Raw genomic sequence first — 22914 nt, forward strand, 5'->3', positions numbered from 1 at the left:
TAGAACAAATTAAATAAAATGTAAATAGGGATAAATAAAATAAAATTTAAATCAAAATCTATACTTTTATATCTAGTATGAATATTACTAAGTTTGAATATAGTGTATATTGTGAAGGATCAATTTATTTCCATAGTTATTCCATATCCAATCAGAAATAGTTTTACTTTACTACTGTCTATCATGTTTTGCTTCTAAGAAAACAGTCATTATTGGGATTAATTTAGACTTTTAATTACTTGCATTCCTTTTCAGTCAGCTTTTAAAAAGACGGGAAGTATCTGTACCTTTGAAAATTGAACAGCTTTCTGAGGAATTAGATGCATGGAGAGCTTGCACACAATCAAACAAGTAGGTGGAAAAACATAAAATTTCCATGAGTGAGAGAAGTAGTATTTAACTGTTTAGTTGTACCTTTATTCCCTTTGCAAAGTCTGAAGGTCCCTGCTTTGAGGGTCTTACTTTCTAACACAAATTAAGAAGCAAAACTGAAAACCAAATTTCTTTTATGTTCCTAGGCCTACGGATGAGTTGCCATGCACCCCACCGTCTGAATCGCAGAGAGCACTGTACTCAGTACTCGTGTCGCGAATTCAGGAGGAGCCTCTGAAGGGGATGGTTGGGCCAGACTGTGTCACTGGATCAAACCTTCCTAGTCATTCAGATGTTCATATCTCTTGTTTGACAGGGCTAAAGATCCAGGTATGGTTTCAGAGAGCTGAAGTGTTCTTTTTTCCTGATAGCACTGACTACTTGTGAGGTTGCCATAAATCAAAGGTCCCTCCCATCATTTGCCTGGAAAAATGTTTACCCTGTTATCACAGGAGTAGAGTTAAAGGTGACAGGTGGTGACATCTATAAGATTCTATATAAGAAAGGCTATATAAAGAATTGCTCAATCAAGTAGTTGTCATTTCCCAAATCCAAAACCTTTTAATTTCCATGTGAAAGATTTCCTTTGCTAAATGTTGTGTCTAAAGTGCATGTATCTTATTGGCTACTCCCTCACCACAGCTTGAATAAAAGCTAGGAAATTATTTGTCTTCAACCACATACTTACATTTTTCTGGTTTTGGTTTTTATCACTATAGAAATGCATACTGTAAAACTTGGAATTCATGACTAATCAAATCCAGATATTAGAAGACTAAATATTCAAATATATTCATTCATCACTCACATAGAGTTTAAAGATTAAAATGCATTAGTCCTTATAATACCTCTTTAGCATATGTTATTTTAATAAAGAGAAAATTGAAAGATCCTGAAAACACTACTCCTAACTCCAGATAATGCCTGCGTGAATTTACTTTTCTAAGTGATGCCAAGTCTGTTTCCTCTGTCCAGAGTAAGATGTCAGCCCAAAGAGTAACAGGGTGGTTTAGAGACTAAGAGGGATGGATAGTTTTGTGACAAAAATTGGAGATTACAAAATGCTAGTGGGATTTTTGAGGTAAACAAAATTCTCAACTGTTCACCATCAGTCTAAAAAAACTTGTTCTCAACACTTCCACATTAGATCAGTGGTCTCTGTCTATGGCTGTACTCTCAACATTTCCTAACAGCCATGTAAAGCTGCCACTGTTATAATCCATTCAACAAGAACAGCAAATATGGTGTCACCAGCTTGTCATCTACAGGATACTTATTTCTGGATTAGCATACGTTAGGAGTCATGGCTTTAAACATGCAGATCAGCTCAAAAATCAAAATTAGTTAATACTAAAGTAGAGCAGCCTACTTGTATGGGTTTACAAGTTTTATGTAGCAAGTTTGAGAGCATAACTCTTTCAGAAAGCACTGAAATGGAACTGCAGCTTTGAGAGCAGATTTTGTCAAATTAATAAATTAGCAAATAGCTCTTTTTCTATCAGATGAATGAGTATTTTGTCCTTTTCATAGTGAATATTTCAAATTATTCTGTAGACTCCCTGTAGACTGTTTTCAAACAATTCATGGAGGCATTATATCGGGGGGTTTTTTGTGGATAGGAAAAAGCACAGATCAGCAGAGACAATGACAGACATGATGAAATATGGACATTATTCAGAAGAAAAATGCTTTTTACTTCAGTTTCTAATTCAGGCTAAATTTAACTCTGGAATAATTGACAAGCATATATAAAATAACAATAAAATATATCAAACTAAAAATTAAAATATTTTGAAATGCTGTATTGACAGATTTGGGAACATAAGTGCCCTCAATTCATAATGTGTAGCTGTTATCAGAGTTTTAAGTCAGGAGGTAAAATTTTTGCATGAACTTAGATGATAGGTCTAAACAAGGTTTTTATGTTCTCCTCAGATGAAATGCGCTTTCTGTTGTGGTGGCCTTTATACAATACATGTGTAATTTCTTTTTCTTTCTCTTCCCAAACATTTTTGCTTTACAGGGTCCTGTGTTCTTCCTCGAAGATGGAAAATCGGCTATTTCACTGAATGATGCTTTGATGTGGGCCAAAGTGAATCCTTTTTCACCATTAGGAACAGGAATACGACTTAACCCATTTTGATGAGGTGTTTCCTCTGTACTTTATCGTGCTTAAAGTAACACTCTGGGAGTTAATGCTGATTTAACCTTGATTGTCAAAGGACAGAAAGGTGGTAGTTGATTCCTCGTGAAGGTCAATTACTTGAACTTTGAAAATTGTAACATGAGAACAAAAGGATTTCTATACAAATGTTTGTTGAGAATCCAAAGAAAAAAGTTATTTGATAATCCAAAGAAAAAGTCCTAATTTCATATATAGCCATGTCATTTTTTTAATGAGAATATTGTCGTCAGACAATTATTTTTGTCAACTCTGTGTGAATAGATGCTTTTTAAAGTAAGCAACTATCTACACATTACCAAAATATTGATAACAAACTGTGAAACCCATAAACACACTTCCAAATACATAATAATATAATTACTTTATTGATAGCAACTATAACCTGGTTTTAGAATGAGTGAAATATTGTGGCTGTTTCACACTATCCCCCTTTTTAATTTGAACTAATTTTACACACAGGGTTCTACAGCAAAAGTAAAATTTAAAGAGTAGATTTTTTTTCATCCACTTGCTATTGTGCTTTAACAGCAGTAGAAATAGAAGTTCACTTTTGTTTAGATTATCTATTTATTATCTATTTATTTAAATTATCTACATTACAAAATTATATTTTCTAATAGGATCATCTTTGGCAACATCCCCCCTTATACTTTCAGTGGAGGCTAAAACTCTTTATAAACTTTTTTTTTTTTTTTAACAAAGGCTTTGTAAGGAACAAATAGAAAATTTATTGAAATCATTTAACTATGCTGTGTACATTTAAAATGCTTGTTTTCTTTTTACATTTTGTATTAGTTATAAACATGCATATAGTATGACAGACCAGCAGTAAATACTTGTGCATATATATTTTTATTTCCTAAATCTACGCTCAAATGGAAAAATTGTTATGGCAATAGAATACTAAAAATATTTAAACTTTAAAGCTTTGTATAGTACAGAATTTAATTATTAGGCAAATATTATACTTATTATTCTTATTAATAATTCTTAGAATTGCTCACCTGTGGAAAAGATGCCTTGGTTACAATACTCTTTATTAGCTTAATTGATGGCACATAAGCAGAAATCTGCTTTATCTGTTCTTACATTTCTTGCTGCTGCTTTAAAATAAATTTTAAAATTTATTTAAATTCCTGATAGTTAACATGAAATAAGGCTGCAATTAAAAATTGGCAGAATTATTTCTATAGCAACTGTTATAAAACTGGAAATAGTAGCAGGTCTCTATTTAGCAGATCTTATCAAACAATCCTCAATATGGAGGTAAGCTATGCCCTCATTTAACTATAGAAATAACAATGCCACCATGCTGGAAAGGTGGGATGGAGATTAGAAATTAAAAATCCTGCTTGTTGTTTTTTTCCTCCCTCTTCAAAATGGTAAAATTTCATTCTGGCAATGTTCTGGAGTATTATTGCAGGGTTTCTGGTGTAAGACTATATTGGGCAGAGGGAACGCTCAGCTGTTTTGTAACCTAAAAACCCCATTTTTGTACGTACGTGGGTGCTGGAACCTAATGTTTTACTTTCTGCAGATCTTCTTTGAAAATGTTTTTCCTTTGTTTACTCCATGGACCTTGCAGAAGAAGAATTCAGTTTCAGAAGTTAAAATTCATAGTTTTTGATCAGTCAGTATCTGATCTTGCTTTTGTCAAATGAAAGACTCTCTGTCTTTTAGCACAGAAATCTTACAACCTGGTATATAAAAGTTGTTGATGCAGAGGTGGAGAGCAAAGGTAAGAAATGAACATGCAGCCCCATGACTGATGATTGGGATCTAAAGCATTGACTCAACTGCCATTCTACTATATTTAAAATCTTTTGTTGTATTGTAAGGATTTTTACTAATATTTCACAGTTAAAATATTTTACAATGTGTAGTATAACTGCATCAATGTGTTGCACATAAATTGTGCCTTAACATGAAATCTTGGGCAAATGTACTCCCTCTTTAAATTATAGAGTGAGGTTAAAGAATTCTTTCATTACAAAAATACAAAAACAAAGTCAAAGGGTGTTTTTTATATTGGGGATCCATCAGATAACAATCATTGTGAATAACATGAGGTTGCATTTTCCTTAAAGTTGTTTGTACAGTGGTGAGTGAGGGGAATATGCAGAAAAGGTTGTAATTGTATCTGCTGTTACAGCTGTGGTTGCAACTGTCAACGGGTTCAAAAATTATTTTCAAAAGTAATTTCAGATTGTTTGCTAATATGTAGCTTCATTGTCTAGTACAGCAAGTCAAATATAGATATCTCCCCCTTAATATTAAAGAATACTTTGTCTTCAAAAGACTGTTTGACTCCTCTGTAAAAGTCATATTTCCATTTGAATGAAGAAACATATCAAGCTACACAGCTAGTGCTTTCCAGTTAAATTATTAAATTAAATCCAGTTAAAAGCTTTCCAGCTTTCACTATTAAATCTCAATTAAGTTTAACATCACTTTATCCCTGCGAAACCAAATCAATTTTTCTGTGGAAATAATCTGTCCAACAGTATTGATGTGTTTATAAGCTTCAGATACAGCTTCACTGGCAGCTGCAGTCTGAGATAGGAGATCTGGCACTTTAAATCCATGTTGCTGGACTGTAATGATGCCCTGTTTGTTCCACCCTGCGCAGGGCTCCCACCAGGCTGGGCCAGTGATGCTGTGCTGCCTGTGGCCGGAGCCGAGTGGCCCCACAGCCCCAGGAGAAACACAAGGAGAACCTTGTATTCCACGTGCTTTCTCAGCCCTGTACCTCCTGTGGGTCTCTGGAACACTTCCAGCAAGCCTACAGGATTCCACTGCTGGATTTCTTTCCAGAATTGACATATTACACTACTTTTTTTTTTTTTTCCTGAAAATGCCTTAGAAGACTTTTTAACAGGTATAAAAATTCATTTAATAAGAGCTTTATTGTAACAGTCTTTAAAATTGCTCTGACCTGGGTCAATGTTTGCTTCAGATCCTGTTCCTAATATTTTAATATATTACTTAACATTTATTTCATACTAAGAATTCAACCCACCAGAGCCACATTGGAACAGGGCCCTCACAGCATGAGAACAGTAACAAACCTGTTTCCTTTCATTTCTGGATAAAAAAGGGATCCTTTTTGGAAGGGATTTTGTCAAGCACTAGCATCAGGTATTTCATTGCTCTGTGTTTTGGTATGGGGCAGTAGCGTGCTCTGACCTGCCAGAGACCTGTTCCAGTGTGTAGTCCTGCCAGGCCAGCCACATCCATTCCCTATTTTGTTTGTCCCTGTTACATAGTAACAGAAGCAATGCCCCATCCAACTTGGCTCAGCTTGCCAAAATTAACTCAATTTTCACATAATTATCTGTTAGGAAAAGACGGGAGTTTATTTTGAAGAGTGCCTCTTGCCTGAGATCAAAGTAATGGTATTACCACAACCCAGTTTCTTCTGACTAGTCTCCTATTCTGTATAATTACAGAAAAAGTAGTACCAAATACCTATAAACAAAGACAGTCTTGTTTGCTCTTTGGATTGTGGCAGGAATCAGGGGGAACGGTGGAAATAGATATTGCAAATGCCACAAGAGCATGAACACACCTATTTGCAATGAGATGGGTTGGACTCTGATGTGACTCTCAGCAAAACTTTTAGCATTATCTAGTTGTGTTCCAAACAGGTGTTTTGCAGAACCTTTGCTTCAATCTGATATAGGTGTATGTAATGTGAGAGCTTTTTTGCCACTTTGTCTGAATCAAGCTTGAAAAGCAATGTGTACATCTGAAGGTGAGGATCTAAATGAGCTCATTCTACATGGAAAAGTTCAATAGTGCCGTGGTTGGCTTGGCAGTTCAAAGTTGGCTTGTCTGTCAAAGTAATACACAGTAATGGTGTTGTACCTAAAAATACAAATTGCTACTTGCTGGATGAAAACCAAAACCAACAGACTCACTCCAGTACAGACTCAGGATATGGTGGACTCCTAAGCCTCTCCTCATATTTGCATTTGAATTTCCTTTACCAGGACTCCAGAAAAGACCCCTAACTAGAGTTTTTTCAGGGAACAGAAACAAATTAAGGTTATTTAACATGGTGTCAAGACAGCTGCATTTTTTATTAGGTGCATATAATTTAGCAACTCAGTAAGCATTCCTCTTTGTTAAAGCTTCCTCTATAGTTAGTTCCTCACTTAGCATCTTTCCAGTAGGAACATAAATAGTGAAAGGAGTCACTGAAAAGGAATGGGAGAGAGTGAATCACCAGGGGCAAATGGCAAGTTTTCAGGTGTCCCATGCTTTGGTTTGCAGAAATTGAGTATCAGTCACTGAGAAAGTACTCTGTTCTCAAAGGAACAGATGATGAATGAGAAGGAAAGGAGGAGCACTGCATTTTTATCTATTCAGATCACAATCATCAAAATTCAAGGGCATGAGCAAAGCCTTAGGGTTTTCTAATATCTCTTGGGGCTGTCACCATTCCGTCTCTGGCTAGAGTTGAGCAACATAATTTCAACCTTTTCACAGAAATGCCTGCTAGAGTATTCTGGGATTTTTCAATAGGATTTTTGGAGCTGGGTAAATGTTGACAAAACAGATAGTAAGAGAAGCAATGTCCTTTCGTGAGCTGTACCCATCCTGATAAAGAAAACTGACTTTTTTGAAAACCTTGTATTCACCTCCTAAACTTGAGCTTGAAGATTCAATATGCCTTCAGAAACCTCCCAGATACTATACATTAAAATAATTATTTAATATGCTCATTAAACGCTTATGATACAGAATTGTTATTAAAAGATAGGGGAAGTGCCCATATAATCCTGTTTTACAAGAGGAGATCAAAAGAATCTCTGCATTAAGATTTTTGAGGAATAAGTTACTAATTGTACCAATAAACAGATTTCTATAAAAAATTGAGGTTATATTCATATCAGTTTAATTACAATTCACAGCACAGGCAATGAGGAAGACTAAAGAAAGTTTCTCACTGTGATTAATGAGTTGTCTATATAAAAGAAAAAAATAATTGACATCTAATTGTTTTATTTTTATCAATGTATATAGTGCACCCATCACTAAGTATTTTTAGGTACATGAACAACAGAAATTTAAAAACACATAAAATACTGACTCCAAATGGAAAAACTTAAATAATAATAATAATGAAGAAACTCTTTGTGGTTCAGGTGTGTCAAACAGATTTTAAAAACATAAACACAATTAACAGCACTAAAGCTATTAAAGGTTAAGATAAAGTTATACAATCATGTCCCAGAGTATCAGCACACTTATTCAATTCAGCTGGATTAGCACCTTGGCACTAGTTGCTGAATGGCTCCCAATTACTATTACATTACCAACACCAGGTGTCAAAGGTACAATTTTTTTAAGCAATATGCAAAAGGCTTTTTTTTTTCTGCCCAGCAGTTCTTTAGATAAAATGTACAATAAACAGAGAGAAGAAAAAGTACTCACTATATTTAAGTTCCTAACAATTAATTACTATGTTATCTGTACTGTAAGAAATTCTTAAGTATTGTTGGCAACTGGAGTTGTGGAACAAGATGCAGTCTAGCTCTTCCTATGTAATTTCGGATACATAGTCGGCAGAGCTGACAAAGAGAGGACGGTGTGGCTGCAAACAAAAAAGAAAGGAGTTTAATTGTACAACTATAAAAGCCAGCAATTTATTTTACAACAGTCTTGAACAATAATGGGATTTCTAAAAAAATGAAAAAAAAAAGTTCACATTTTGCAAATTTGGCCTTTTTCTTCATTCCCTTTCCTTCATTGCCTTTCTGCCCTCAAAGATAAAGACTGGGCTGTTTAAACCTTAAAAATATTTAGGGAAATACTAAAGAAAGCAAGACAAGGTCAGGTTTTTTAAAATTAAAAAACAGCTCCCAGAAAATATCTGATGTCAATAACCTTAAAAACTGCAGACTTGTTTTGGATTTTTTTATTCACAGTACAGGTCACATACCTGCTACAGCACTACCAGCTGCACTACCAATGCATCACTGCAACAAGACTAAGCATGCAAAATACCCCGAAATCCTGGACCATATTTAGTGGTCTTACTAGTTAATCATAATGTCTTTATCTCTCTGCCCCCACTCCTTCAAAATGAACATTGCTATTTTCTCTGCACAATAAACCTATATCTGTTTCATGCCATGTAATTTTTTTTCTTTGCTGTAACTTTTAAAAACACTACTAGTCTTGGTAAATTTGTGAAAACATACAGTTTTTAGAGGGGTTTTGTTAATAGCACTCAAACTACAGAGTGGTTTTTTGGAGGAAAACATTAATCAGTGTTGTCAGTTCACCTCTAAAGAGATACCCATGGCTATTAAAATAGTTTCTTTCTCTTGCGGCTCATTTTTACATTATACATAGGTCAGTCTGAACAAATACAGTTCCCTTTGGAATATTCTCTCTCTCCAAAGAAGATAGACCTTTAAGAGGTTTGAGGGACTCAAGACTCTTCAGTCTCCTATTTCTCAGGTTTTTATAATTTTGTAAAGAAAATTTAGAAAATTAAACTTCTTACGCTTTTTGCCCACAATCAAAATAATTTGCTTTATATGCACATAAAATATATATTTAAAAATATTATGACAGCTGACCAAAATGAAATATATTTTAACCTGAAACTTAAATACTCTGTTTCTTTTTAACAAGGTCTGTAAAAACCAATAAAAATGTAGCTTTAATGTCTACTTCTGTAAACACCCAATAAACATATGATGATACTTTTTCAGCTTGTACAAATTCTGATGCTGCTTGGTCAATGGGCTCTGGCCTGAGGCTAAACATTGCTGAGTATGTTTATAGTTACAAAAGGAAATTACCTGAATGCTCATCTATTCATTTCATAAAGCACAGTGTTACCTTCTATAACATGGGTTGTTTGGGCTGTTAATAATATGTGGGTTTGGTTTTTTTAATAATACAAGTTGCAGTTTCAAATATAAATGTGTAAACTTACCTTCATGGAAGAGCAGCAGTCTCTCCACTAAACTGCTTGGGGCAGCTAAATCAACAGGCCTCTCAAAATCTGAATTTTTGGCATTTATATCTGCCCCAAATTCAAGGAGTAAGTTTACAATCTCTGTACTAGAATGCTGGGCAGCAGCGTGGAGTGGAGTTTGCAAATGCTTTCCTTTCTGCACATTGGCACCTGGTGGGTAGATGCACATAAAGAGATGTAAGAAGAGATTAATTAAATTTGCCATTGAGTAAGAAAGACGAGGCTACAAAACAAACAAAAACCACCACTGGCCTGGAATGCCACAGTGCATTTAGCCACTTTATTAATTTCATTGCATAGAACTGTAGTTAATCACATCAGTGTTTTGTATGTTTTGTTTTGGTTTTTTTTTATCCTAGTTTTTTTTTACCTAAGTACAACAAGATAAAAAGGTATCAGGTACCAACCAGGTAACATGAGCATCATTGTTGCCTAATCATTAAAAAGCACTTTTTGTACACATTTAAGAAAATTTTCACTACATAAAAAACATACTTTCTTTATTTAGATCTTAAAAAAAAAAAAAAATCACTAGACTGAAGTTTTTTACGCATATTTTTGTGAGTACATCAACTCAAGAAGGAATCTTGGATGCTTTATAATTTTTCCAATGTCAGAACTGGCAAAGGGTTTGAAATAGACTCCCATCCCATCCAACCTTTATTTATTAACCTATAAATTAATTTTAATTTTAATTAAGGTGAGATACGCAGTCAAGAAAGCTAATAGGCAACAAAAACCCCAAACCATTAATTCTCCCAATCCATGGGTTCTAATTATTACACTTTTACATTAATAGGGAATTGTTAACATATTTTAAATTAAAATGGACTAAATTAAATTGCAAAAATTCATTCATATTCAAGAAAAAAAAAGTCCATACAAGAGTTAAACTAAACTAGCTAGTATGGAAGAATTTCCCTTACAGGCAAGCTGTTGGTTCATCTAAAACCTAGCCTTCTTCAGACTTTTTACTGACCTTCTTTGGGACCAAAACACAGGTGATACAGTTGCCTTCTGTATCAACTTTACTCCCTGAATCAACACCTTTTGCATTTTAAATGCTCATTTGAGTAAAATAATTTAATAATGTCACAGGTCCAGCAATTAGATCTGAAATCTGAACAATTCACTGTTCTTAATATTAACAATTTGAGCATGCTTCTGCAGGACCATTCTCTTGCTTATTTCATTGTCTATCTGCTTTTCAACTTCTAATACATTCTCACAAACTGATAAAATATGAAAAAATTTAGATTTACATAAGTAGTTACTTATATTCTCAATTTACATAGCCTTTTCTACTCAGGGCAGCAACAAATGTAAAATATGCCCTTCTGTTACTGTTTTTTCTGTATGGTAGTATTTGAATTCCAAAATATGCTAATTATACTTTTGCTGTTCTTAAACACAAAAAATCACGACATAGGATAATTAATCATCCAAGGAGATGGACTCAATGAGAAACACTTTAACTGCTTGTTTAAGTTCTAAATATAACATGCAATCAAGTAGAAAAAATATTCTGGTGCAATGATAGCAAGGCTGAATTATTCATATATACATCTTAATTCCTTGTTCTGCAGGATGCAAAAGCCTGTATGTAGATGCCTGAAACACAGCAAATTGTCTTTGAGCTATGCCAGTTGTGTCCCTGGACTTGTGCTGAAACAGAGCGAGCCTTCAACATCTCTTACCCATTGATTAAATAAATAATCTGAAATTTAGGATCAGATGCCTTTTACCTCACCTCTTTCCTCTGCAACTCAGCTTCTATGTCTCATGAAAAGATCAATCAGAACTTGCTGAAAAATGAAAGCAATTAGGACTACATTGCTAAAATAGTTCAACTGAAATCTCAATGATTATTATGTAAAATTTCTCAAAACTAGTTTTTTACCCTTGTTTTTCCTACAGAAAATCAGTATCGATAAAGCTGCAGCAGTGCTGAAAATTTTGAACATTTATTCTTACTAGTCTTGCTTCCTTTTTTCCTCATTTGCTTACTATGGCACCAAAAAATAAAAGATATAGTAATTTATTATAAGAAAACAGGAATCAGCATGAAGTTTGAAGCCCTGCAAGCAAGGGTTCCAGTTCAGTTGACTGAGCACAGCTGACTTCAAAGGTGAGTACAATATGTTTATTTTACAGACCAGCCATATATTTATTTAAATCATGACATACCTGCATAAAGAAGTTTTCGAATACAATGGATCTGCTGTGAAACACAAGCTACATACAGAGGTGTTCCTAAATGAGGAAGATCTTGGTCAACATCTATACCCCAGGATAGCAGTACCTCCAGACATTCACTGTGACCTGTCAGTACAAAGCATGACAGTTTGCTCGACTTCAGTACGCTGTCTCATGGACAAAACCACACACATTGCTTAACCCTGTTACTGAGACATTGCTCAACTGCTCTATGTTTACTCAGGAAGTAATTTCTTACCTCTGCTGGCTGCTTCATGTGTTGGTGATGGCAGACAGGACTCCCACCGAGCTTTGGCACCATACTGTAACAGGAGCTCAGCACATGCTGCACTGCCCCTCGAACAGGCATTAAATAAAGGTGTCACTCCATCAATTGTTGTAGCATTTACCTAGGATATATAAAATCTATTTATGAGCAGAATTGAAAGAAAGGTAGATTTTTAAACAGGAAATAGTCAGAAATTGCATTTAAAAAAAAAAAAAAAAAAAAAAAAAGTACTAGGTAAAATAACGACTGACTAGTCCCTGTGCTACTGTCTTCCTCTTAACCATGCTGCTCAGTTGGAATTAGTTTACTGTTTTTCTAGTTAAACTATGTTGGATAAATACACCTGGAATACTAAAGAGCATATATTGATGTCTGGGCAGTAAATAATTTTCAAAAGTCATTGCACTGAGCTTGTTTCACTGATACAGAAAATCTACACTTTGCATAGTAATGTGATAAAGGGATCTTCTCTCCACAGCTCTGGCAAGAATGCAAACTCCATATTCAATGTGAGCATTATTTGCCATTTTCTTTGATAGTTTTAGTCTCCAGGTTGAAGTGATATTACATAGGATGGAGATAAAGCTAATAGCATAGGCTCACTGTTTTAATACCAACCTCATTACCTCACTCTTCAACTGAGTATTTCCAGCGCGAGAGAGTAAGGAGACAAAGTAGGCAACTTTGGGAGGGCTAATAATACTAAAGAAAGGAGCACAGGTATGAGAGGGCTCCTTCTGGGACTCTGGCCTATGTTCTTTCATGCACCCCCCAAACCTACCAAAACAATTAAAAATACTAAAAATAAATCAGGTGGGAAAATGAAACTCTTTCCTGTAGTTTTGTATCCTTAGAATCCTTGTGCTAGCTAAAGTAGGGAGAAACTGGTTTTGGAAACCTCTATGTATCTTTTCTCTTTCTCTGTAGTAACACAGACATTTTCTACATGCTTCTCAAACCTGAATTTTGAGAACAATAAATATTTCTATTACAAAGATCAGAGATCTGGGAAGCTATGGACTTCTGATGTCAACAGACATTGCAGTGAAAGTGATCTATAATGTCCCGTTTCTGTTTTGGGATAAAAGGTAAGACAGTCTATGTCAGGAGTACAGAAAAGAGACAGTACTTTACTGCTTTTTTATGCTTAGACCAAAGAATTTTAAGAGCACACAGGTGCAGTGTGACAGCAGACATTTTGAAGATTAAAAGAACAGTCTCCTGAAAGCCATTCAAAGCCAGAGGAACCAAGTCAAGTAGAGGAATGGATTTCATATTTTAGAAGAGAAATATTATAATGAATACTGCTAACAGATTCACCCAGACTCATTACTGTCTCTGTGACTGCCCATCACTTTCACTTGCCAGCATTCAGATGGCAGCTGTAATTACATGAGATGAACGCAGCCAATTGGGTAAGTAGAGACCAGTTACATTAAAATCAAGGAATATATTCTTCTCAGTTAAGCCAAGGTTAGCGTTGGACTTCATGTAAAAGAAAACAAAACCAAAGCCTTACATTTGCTCCTGCTTCAAGGAGGATTCTTGCACATCCTACATGATCTCCCAGGCAGGCTTCATGAAGTGGAGTTACTTGGTCAATTGTTAGTGTGTCTACATTGTACCCCTAAAATAGATGTGAATGGCATTTAAAGATCATACAAAACCTATTAAAAGTCGTTTCTTCACACTACTGTTTAAATTAATATTTTACAATACCCTAAATAGGCTTAAAACTCAACTTGCAATAAATAAATCCTCAGTGAGCATAGAAAGAATCTTTCATGAATCAGTGCATAACAGAATAAAAGTTCTCAGCTCTTCTTTTTTTTCTTTTTTAATCAGAAATAGGCATAAAATATAAAGGGTATAAAGAAGATGGGAACAGACTGTTTAGATGCACAGTGACAGGGCAAAAGGCAACAGACCCAAGTCAGAACATGGCTAATTCTAAGCAGCTATATGGAAAAAAATTTAACTGGGGGACAGTGAAACCCTGAAACAGATGAGGGAAAGGATGGTGCATCTCCACTCTTGGTGATGTTTAAAACCCCATGATGACCTGAGTCTAAATTCTCCTGTTATTTTATCATCCCCTAACTTAAGGTCTGAAATATCCAAAGCTATGAATTTTAGCAAAGAAACCACTTACTGGATTGATAAAATCACCAAGCCCTTGAAATTTTTTCCAGTAGATGTAGTTTGATTCTTAAGAATGAACAATTTTATTTACTGGCTTTCATAAATTGTATTCTATAGTATAATTTTTCAATATTGAAATAGCTAATGGATCAATACTGCAATATTAAAATTTAGCATTTACAGTATCTCCCTTTGCTATTAACAATTTTTTTTTTAAATGACAACAAAGCAGAACCCAGAATCTTTCAGTGATTCTTCCTGTTAACTAGTATCTTCCTGACTAGCTCTAATTACCCAAAGGCTTAAAGCAGTGAAACTATATTGATCTATACCTTGCAAGACCGGAATACTGACATAAATTTAGACACAACTTCACAACTTTGATTGTTGGGTTGTTTTGTTGTTTGGTTTTTTTTTTTTTTTTGTGGGGGGAGGAACATACAGAGAAAATATTTTAAATACTAGCTTATATAATATGAAAAATTCCTAAATATGTATTGCTCTGAAAAATTCAAGTGAAAAAAGCAAAACAAAGCATACTAAATATGTGTTAATAATCTATGCTGAGAAATTAAACAAAAATGAAAGCAATTGTAAGAACAGAGCCTTCACCTGTGACAATAAAGTCTTCAGAGAAAGAAGACGTCCTTGACTGGCTGCCTCATGCAGAGGTGAGCGATCTGCCCAAGAACCTATATAATAACAACAGTTATTGAATAAACCATATGAATTAGAAAGGGTTTAGAATGCACAGAGCAAAGCAGAAAATATGATGCACAGAATGAAGTCAATTGTCCTATGAAATTTTTCCTCTTTAGAGACTGTATTTCAAATGATCAGTTTCTAAATTAAAAGAAAGTGCTCTATAATGAACTGTAAACATCTCTAATAAATGATTATGTGTTCCACAGAACAAAATACTAAGATATTTATATCAGTAATCTGATTTAATAAATTCATTAATTACCATATTCCACTTCTATTTTTGCATTGTTCATTTTTAATACAAGTAATTAAACTTTGTAGTTGGAATATAAGCATTATTTGAACTTAAACCAGATGAAAAGCTGACTGAAGAAGTCACAAAGAAGCTGGTGTATATAAAAATCAATGTGGAAATCTTTATGTATGGTGAGATTAATTTGAAGCTACTACATAAGTGCAAGGAGAGATATACAGTGAGAATCACAGTAAAAAAAATTACTATAGTAGAAATAAGATATAAAGTTTAAGTTTTCATTCCATAAACTATTAGGCCTAAAAATAATTAGCTATGTTTACTGTAAAGGTTTGGCATTTATTTTCATTTACTTATCACCCCCAAAAGAGAAAGGTGAAAAAAAGTAGTAACCCAACAACAACTCTGCCTTCACACACATCCCCCCCCCATAACTTGCAACCCAGCTTCCAGAAACATCCTGAAGCTCTTGCTGAAGGACCTGCCCTTTCCACTAGAAGACTGGACACTGACAGGTCCCTTCTAGCCAGCCAAGGCTGCAGGCAGAGCTGATACTGATTTATTGGATGAATTTTGAAAACCCAGTTTTGAGAGGCTGTGCAAGGAAGAAACAACTTCAAAATGTATTATGAATTATCAGTATTTATTCCTCTAAGAACAAAATCACTGGAACTGTAAAATACTAATACAATCACTTGTGTGAGTTATATCAAGCTGCCCAAATTCCTGAAGAAACGTAGAGAGAATTAGCCTGGAATGATGAATTGCTAACATTGGCAGATGACTCTTCCATGAGTGCAGGTTTGACTTTGTTATGGACAGGCACTGCCTGCAGAGCCAGCCACTGCATTTACTGACAACGTGATGAATCTGAAATGAGAAGGTTGTTGCTCAATCACTGGCAATCATCAGCCTAAGCTCTAAGATAACTACACCCCAGAAATAGACCCTGTTTCTGCTTCCTGTTGGACTCCTTCTGGCCAGAACTTTCTGTTTCAGAAAGTACACTTTTGTTTACTATAAACAACCCCCTCATATCACATCAAGAATGATGAAAAGATTAAGGCTACTCAACCTGAAAAGAAATCAGGGGATAGTTAAAAACATATGAAATAGTGCACAATAGGAAAATGTAGATAAAACCTCCATTTTCCTACTGGTGGTAGTGAACGAGACTAAAACTTACACAGACATATGACTGCATCTTGGAGAACACAGTGCACTTTGTGACTCAGCATTACTGAATATTACTGAGATCAAAAACTTGGCAAAACAAAAGCAGAGATGATTATTTTAATTATCATAAGACTACATAAAGCTGATCACAGAAGTTTAAAAATATGAGAGAAAGGCTTTATAAGCCTGATCTTAAAAAAGCAGTGAGATTTTTATAAGGTCAGGGTATCCTGTATGTGTGGAGCTCCTCATACTCTTTCATCTGTGGCAGTAGATGTGCTATTGGAAAGACCTAGCTTCCAATACTCTGTCAGAATTATTTGCACTAAGCTCTGGTCATCTGTGTGTGCATGTACATACACATTATTCCCTGTACCTTTTACTTCAGGTTTATTAAATGTAATGTTTTGAAATTCTTATTGATAGTCAGAATAAAAAAAATTAAAAAAAAAGCAAAAAAACCATCAAACCAGACAAAAAACCCCCAAACAAACCAAAACAATACCACCACCAGGAACAACCAAAACCAACAACAACAACAAAAAACAAACAAAACAACAACAAAACCAAAAAACAATAACAAAAAAACCTAAAACCAAACCAACCCAAAAAAACCCCACGAAGCCCACACCCACAACCAAAAACACCCTACACACAAACTGATTGGGATTTTAAGGGTTATTTTACATAAAAAAATCCATCTTGAGCTCAGAAACCTTCAAGTGACCCAATTTTGACAAATCATCAGTATTTGTCATCCCAATAAGCTCAGATTTATTCTACTGTAATTTGGGTGTGTGTAATCATTATTTTACTTCTTCTGCAGTAGTATCTGAATGAGCACTCAAGTTGTTCTAATTCAAATTAACAAGATCCATTAAGTTCTCCTTCTAGCTGCTGCAAAAAATTCCTCAAATTTAAATCTGTATTTAGAGGTTGCTTTTGGTATTTTGTCACCCTGTCTCTAGAGATGAGAACATCTCTCTCTTGACAGTTTATCCTACTCAATGGAAAGAAAAAAAAAAAGACACTTAACTGATTATATGGAAAAACATATAAAATTGTAAGAGTTATGAAGCTTTTATGCACATTAAATACACTTACACTTCAGACATTTTTGTAGCCATGTATAAACAAAACAAAGATGCAGGTAGGATTTGAAAGCAACAATTTTTCACCTTTATTTCCTTCACCTCCTTCCATCTTGGATTGATCAGAAGAATGTCTATTAATTACTCCAGTGGCATTTGATACTCAAATGATGCCAGATCCTGTTGTAAGCTCTGGTTTGCACCTAGACCCACCTTATATCCCTATCTTCAGGCAGACATTCAGCAGCCAGCTGTTCCTGGTAAATCTATTAAATGCAAAATACTTGCATCATCTCTACTACTGACGAATCTAAAAGCAAAATGTTGCAGAACTATTTTGTGCTGACCAGGTTTGGAAAAAGAAAATTCACATTCCAACTGATTTGTTGATATACATAGTAATTCATTGTTAAATACCACAGGGACAAGAATATGCTCAACATAAATATGTATCATAAATAAACATCAAAGATGTTCTTAAATTCTTTGCCTAGATTACTGCCTTCTGCTAATCTACAAATTACAATGTCTCTCACTTAGAAGACATTAACAAAAATATAAACAAGGACGCTTTTTCACTCATTGTGTCTGTAGCAGCAGTATTAGCAAACACAGTCTATTCCAAAATTGATAATGCATTAATTCCCTACTGATGTTGTCTCTGACGATGCTGAATACGAAGTATTTCTAACTATATATAGAAGCCACATGAGTTCCAAGTTCTCTGATGTATAGTTTACCAGAAGGGCAAACTATTACAAAGCATCATTGCTTTGTAAGCATTATCAAGAAAGAATCAATAAATTCACTGCATTAACAGGTGAAGTTTAAAAAAAAATTACGAATTATTATACAGTACCTAAATCTCCATCTCCCCATGGCACTTCCAGCCAACTGCAATTATAAATCCTACTCATTTCTTTCAATCTGGAAAATAAAAAAAAGTTAAATAATAATAAAAAAACTCTGCTCTTGCTAGTTGGACCTGTTCTTAATACACTTCAGCTGTGTTTGGAAGGAGATCAGCAGCTCCCTGTAATACGAACTCTCAGCCTTCAGTAACACAGCTTTGAATATATGAGTGTGTACAAGTTGTCAGTTTCTTATGGTAAAGGACTGCTGCCCTTTTTGTCAGTTTTTAACATTTCTTTCTTTATCATAACAGCTTCTCAAAGGGCCAGTATCTGTGCACTGGCTTTTCAAGACAGATTAACTGGAAATTTCAACACAAGAGAAACTCACAGTAAAATCAAGAGAACTTTGACATGAATAAACTGCAGGACAAACTCCTCCTTTTTTAACCTCATGCAAAGAGATACAGTTTTTTATCCTCAAAAATAAGTATCAGTACATGGATTTTAAGGGGAGCACTGCCAAATATCCCTATATTATTTTACTACTTCCTCATAACACATCTAGAAAAGAAAAGCAAAGATATTCTGAATATGTTTCAAATGTTGTTTGATCTATGCCCTGAACTGTGTTTTTCTTTTAGTTCACTAATAGTTCACTATTCCTTCCATTATGTTCTAAAATATTCTTTGGTTGTTGAATTGGGGCGTTGGTAGCTATTCTCAGCAGTGAAAATGTCCAAAAATAGGGAGGTGCAATTCTGACTTTGATTCATTTCTAAGTCATTAATGTTCTTTTCCTCACATTTCCCTACAGACCTCACTCCTTTGCTTCTACCTGCAATTATCTATAAGACATTCCTGCAATTATAATCATAGTAGCAAAATGCTAAGTAAAAATATTTTCACAACAGTCTTTACCTCCAGTCATGTCATTCCTTTCATATTTATTTCTAAAAATTTGTGAAGTCTCCAAAAAAAAACCAAAAAAAACCACCAACAAAACAACAACCCCCAACCCAGTATAAAAAGTACATTAAAAGTTAGATTTTCAAAAGAAGGACTGTAATAAATGAAATTGTTCTCACTGGCTTCATTGGGAGAGTATCATACCAGAGCTCAGCACTTTAAAAAATTACTGCTCTACAGCTAGACAGATTGAGTCCCAGTCCTCAGAAGAAGCACTATCATCAAAAAAGAACTGAAAATAGAAGCCTGACACAGCTCATTATTGGGAGATGAGAAACACAGAGTATTTGGAAAGCATTGTAGCTAATATTTATTTCTGCAAAACCAACAAATGCTATGTATTAAGACCAGGACTGTTACGTTTTATTTCTTAAGATGCACTCTGAGTGCTTCAGCTCCTGGCAACTGAAGCAACAGACAGGATCAATAACTAAAGAGAAAAAACTCTGCAACATCAGAGTCCCAAGATCAACGGAATTACTTCACTCCCATTGTTGAAAGTGTCTGATATTTTGTAATATCTAATTAGGTTCTAACATATTTTTACTGTGGCACTATAAAATTACTCATTTGTCTAAATCCCTTGTAGGATAAAGAAGCATGTCAACTACCTAATTGATATTTCATGTTAAAAATATTGAAAAAAAATCTTCAATGAAGGATTTAAACATTTAGAAATACATCTATGATGCTTAACTACCATGATTAGATATGACCAGAAAAACAGAAGCCACTTTTTTTTAATAAGTGAAGTTTCAACAGTCAACACTGAAGAACTCCAAGAGAATCAGAATGTAGGCTAGAGATTATTAAAATATGTCTGAAAGACAAGATGTAGTTCAAGTAGCATTCATATATTTCATTTCAATATTTCAAACAGTCTAAAAATTCTCTAACTCTATAACCATATAACTAAATATATATATATATATATATATTGCTTGTATGCATAAATATATATATATATATATATACAATCAATGAAAACTTGATTGGTCCAAACCAATATACTTTCCAATGTTTATCATAATGTAGCCTTTCACAATTTGGGGACTTCATTCCAAATGTAAATGCCAACAATTGCCTACTCCTAAAAATCATACAAAACAAACCTACTTTCCCACACAGTTGTCTCTAATGCACTGCACTATGTGACTACACATTAGTTTTGCCATTCCAGTGTTGCATTCAGTGAATGAGTTAGTATCCAAAATTTTTTCTATCTCCATGTCTAGCAGGATCTCTTTAAGATGTCATCCAAACTATAAATTCACTGTAACTGTTAATTTTTTACTGCCTTTTTCATGGTATTGTCCCAATAACAAAAGAATACTTCAGCTCCCCTGCTGAACCCATATCAGAACATCATCCATTCATACTATTTTATAACTGAGGAACTAAAAGAAAGAGTTTTGATACTTGAATTATAAAATCATTCTAACAGCTTATCTTTTTTTTCTGAGTACTTAAACATTAGAGTGTACACTAAAAGCACAGTTTAATTATGGTTATGAGAGCTCTGAGCTTTTGAAATTTCAGCCTTAGATAATAATAACTATGATCAGCCAAGAAACTTTTATATTAAATGATTGATCTTAAAACACATAGGTGCCAAAGCAAAAACAAGAACGGAATTTACTTTTAGGAACATTAAAAAATTAACCCTTTTTCCCTACCATTCACTGCATGCCTTCTAACTTTTGCATCAAACAGAAAAACACAGGGTATGTTTTCCTGGGTATAAGCTTCATGCATTCTCAGAACATCATTCATCTTGCACAGCTAAGGGGGCTGGGGCTTTGTGGAAGAGCACAGCACGTGACTGTGCTGTCAAATACCGGGGTATAATGCACTGGATGCTCAAATCAGCATGGCACAGATAACATTTTGAGTATTTGGCATTGCACTTTAGCATACTTCTCACACAGAAATATGAGCCACTGAACTCTATAAAAAAAGCCTACAATAACACAACAGCAATTTCCAAACACAGCTTGCCTTGCTTCCCAACAGAAGCCACATTCTGCTACGTGAAGATGATGGCAATGACAATGGTAGGAGCAGCAGCGGTCACTGCTGGCTCTGCGCTGGGCCTCGCACGCGTGGGAAGGAGTGTGTCAGGCCCCTTCTCGTGTCACATGAAGCACAGCCACAGCTCCACAGCCATTGCTCATGAACAGGTTGTTTTTTCCATCTTCTCGAAGCCTCAACAACTGTCTGGATATTTTTCTAACCAAAATTAGCTTGCAAAGTCTGTGTGCCCTAGATAGAATGCCAAGGTGTAAAATGACATAAACTTCCAAATTCAGTAATCTATTACATCCACACCAGGTTTGACTTGAGTAGGAGGAGCAACTGGTAATATTCTTTGACTGTTATTATTTCCTTGGAAAAGTCACTAAAACAAAGCAAGGGTTTTTCAGTCCCCTTCCCAACTAAAAGGTGACAGAAAAGGCATATGGACATTCTGAGCTGAGCTCAGACTGTGGAGGATTTATGTCTGGAATGATTTTGCTCCTCAAACACAGTCTCAGCCTCAATCCATACTACAAGCAATTTTTCCCAAACTGTGCTAAGAATTCTCAGTATTTTCCCAGCCTGCCTGAGAGTGAATGCAGCACAGGGCCTAATCCCAAGCCTTACAAACAGTAAGCAATTGTGCAGCAAAACTGGGCCCAGTGTGTGATTTTTGTCACATCCATGAGATTTTGGAGTTGTGGCCCCTCAAGCCAATAGGCTGAAGGCCTTTTCCCACTCTGACTCTGTCCTTTCACTCTTCTATCCAATATTATGATATATTCCATTTTCTCCATCACTTTCAGTCCATTTTCCAATCTATTTAATCACAGACTGCATTGCAGTATGACTTTCTCTTCCTTTGCTCTGCTAGGGTGCCTGCAGAGTCAAGTCAGGTTTGGATACCTCCATGGATGAAATAGAGAGGAAGGAAAGAAGCATCTTTCAGACTTGATAAAAGATATACTTGTTATTCAAGTGAACTGCAACAATCAGAAGCCTTAAGTGCAACAGAAGTCTCTCAGCACTTCAGGACGTCCATCAATAAATATATATTCCCAGTGTGGCAATCACAAAGAGGCTCTAAGTAGCTAGACCCTGTTAAGATGGATTCTTCAGAAAATTTTAGTTTCCATATTTTACTTTGTTCTGAGAATTTCAAAACTAGACTAATTATGGCTATTTCTTTGTGAGAGTAGCAAGAGAGCCTAATCTTCAACCATATAATGGAGTGGCTAGTACTAACACTGATAAACTGTTGTGAAATTTCTTTTCAGCTGAGAGAGACTGTCCAAGTTTTTTTGGAAACTACTGACCTAATGAGCTACAATGGCCATTAAAAAAACTTTCTTTAGGTGAGGAAACCTTAGCCCAAACAGTGAAAAACATGAGGGCAAAAGATGCTCTGCGTATTAAAACTGATGAATAAACGCAACCATACAGTGTCATTGCATTCAAATGGTTACTTGGAAGAGAAGGAAACTGGTGCTTAAACTCTTGAATACTGCTTAGTTCTAAAACTGTCAATACCAGAAACCATCAAAGGTATTTTAAGAATAACTCTTATTTCTATAGCATATAGCTATATTTGATGTGGTAAATTCCTTTATGCACAACATATAAACTCACTCCTGTCTACTCCTTTCCTTGACTATTTTAACATCTCCAGTTT

The 22914-nt window shown here is 34.9% G+C and overlaps 2 protein-coding genes across 10 annotated transcripts in view; one reads left to right on the top strand and one right to left on the bottom strand.

The window, feature by feature from the left end:
- Nucleotides 1-2641, top strand: part of WDR17 (WD repeat domain 17) — a 47061-nt gene extending 44420 nt beyond the window's left edge. For all 5 annotated transcript variants that reach the window (XM_069013752.1, XM_069013753.1, XM_069013754.1 and 2 more), the window contains 3 exons: nucleotides 256-351; nucleotides 519-702; nucleotides 2396-2641. In XM_069013752.1, the coding sequence (XP_068869853.1) occupies nucleotides 256-351; nucleotides 519-702; nucleotides 2396-2515 (400 nt within the window). In that variant the 3' untranslated portion in view covers nucleotides 2516-2641. The remainder of the gene's footprint in view (nucleotides 1-255; nucleotides 352-518; nucleotides 703-2395) is intronic.
- Nucleotides 2642-7856: 5215 nt separating this feature from the next.
- The window catches only part of ASB5 (ankyrin repeat and SOCS box containing 5), a 40506-nt gene continuing 25448 nt past the window's right edge, over nucleotides 7857-22914 (bottom strand). For 3 of the 5 annotated variants that reach the window (XM_069013760.1, XM_069013761.1, XM_069013762.1), the window contains 7 exons: nucleotides 18266-18333; nucleotides 14794-14873; nucleotides 13559-13666; nucleotides 12010-12160; nucleotides 11742-11876; nucleotides 9513-9704; nucleotides 7857-8156 (listed from right to left, as the gene is read on the bottom strand). In XM_069013760.1, the coding sequence (XP_068869861.1) occupies nucleotides 8029-8156; nucleotides 9513-9704; nucleotides 11742-11876; nucleotides 12010-12160; nucleotides 13559-13666; nucleotides 14794-14873; nucleotides 18266-18323 (852 nt within the window). In that variant the 5' untranslated portion in view covers nucleotides 18324-18333 and the 3' untranslated portion in view covers nucleotides 7857-8028. The remainder of the gene's footprint in view (nucleotides 8157-9512; nucleotides 9705-11741; nucleotides 11877-12009; nucleotides 12161-13558; nucleotides 13667-14793; nucleotides 14874-18265; nucleotides 18334-22914) is intronic. The other 2 variants (XM_069013757.1, XM_069013759.1) reach the window with 1 other exon arrangement.

The sequence above is a fragment of the Aphelocoma coerulescens genome, chromosome 4 (genome assembly GCF_041296385.1).
Source record: "Aphelocoma coerulescens isolate FSJ_1873_10779 chromosome 4, UR_Acoe_1.0, whole genome shotgun sequence".
In the NCBI taxonomy this organism is placed as follows: domain Eukaryota; kingdom Metazoa; phylum Chordata; class Aves; order Passeriformes; family Corvidae; genus Aphelocoma; species Aphelocoma coerulescens.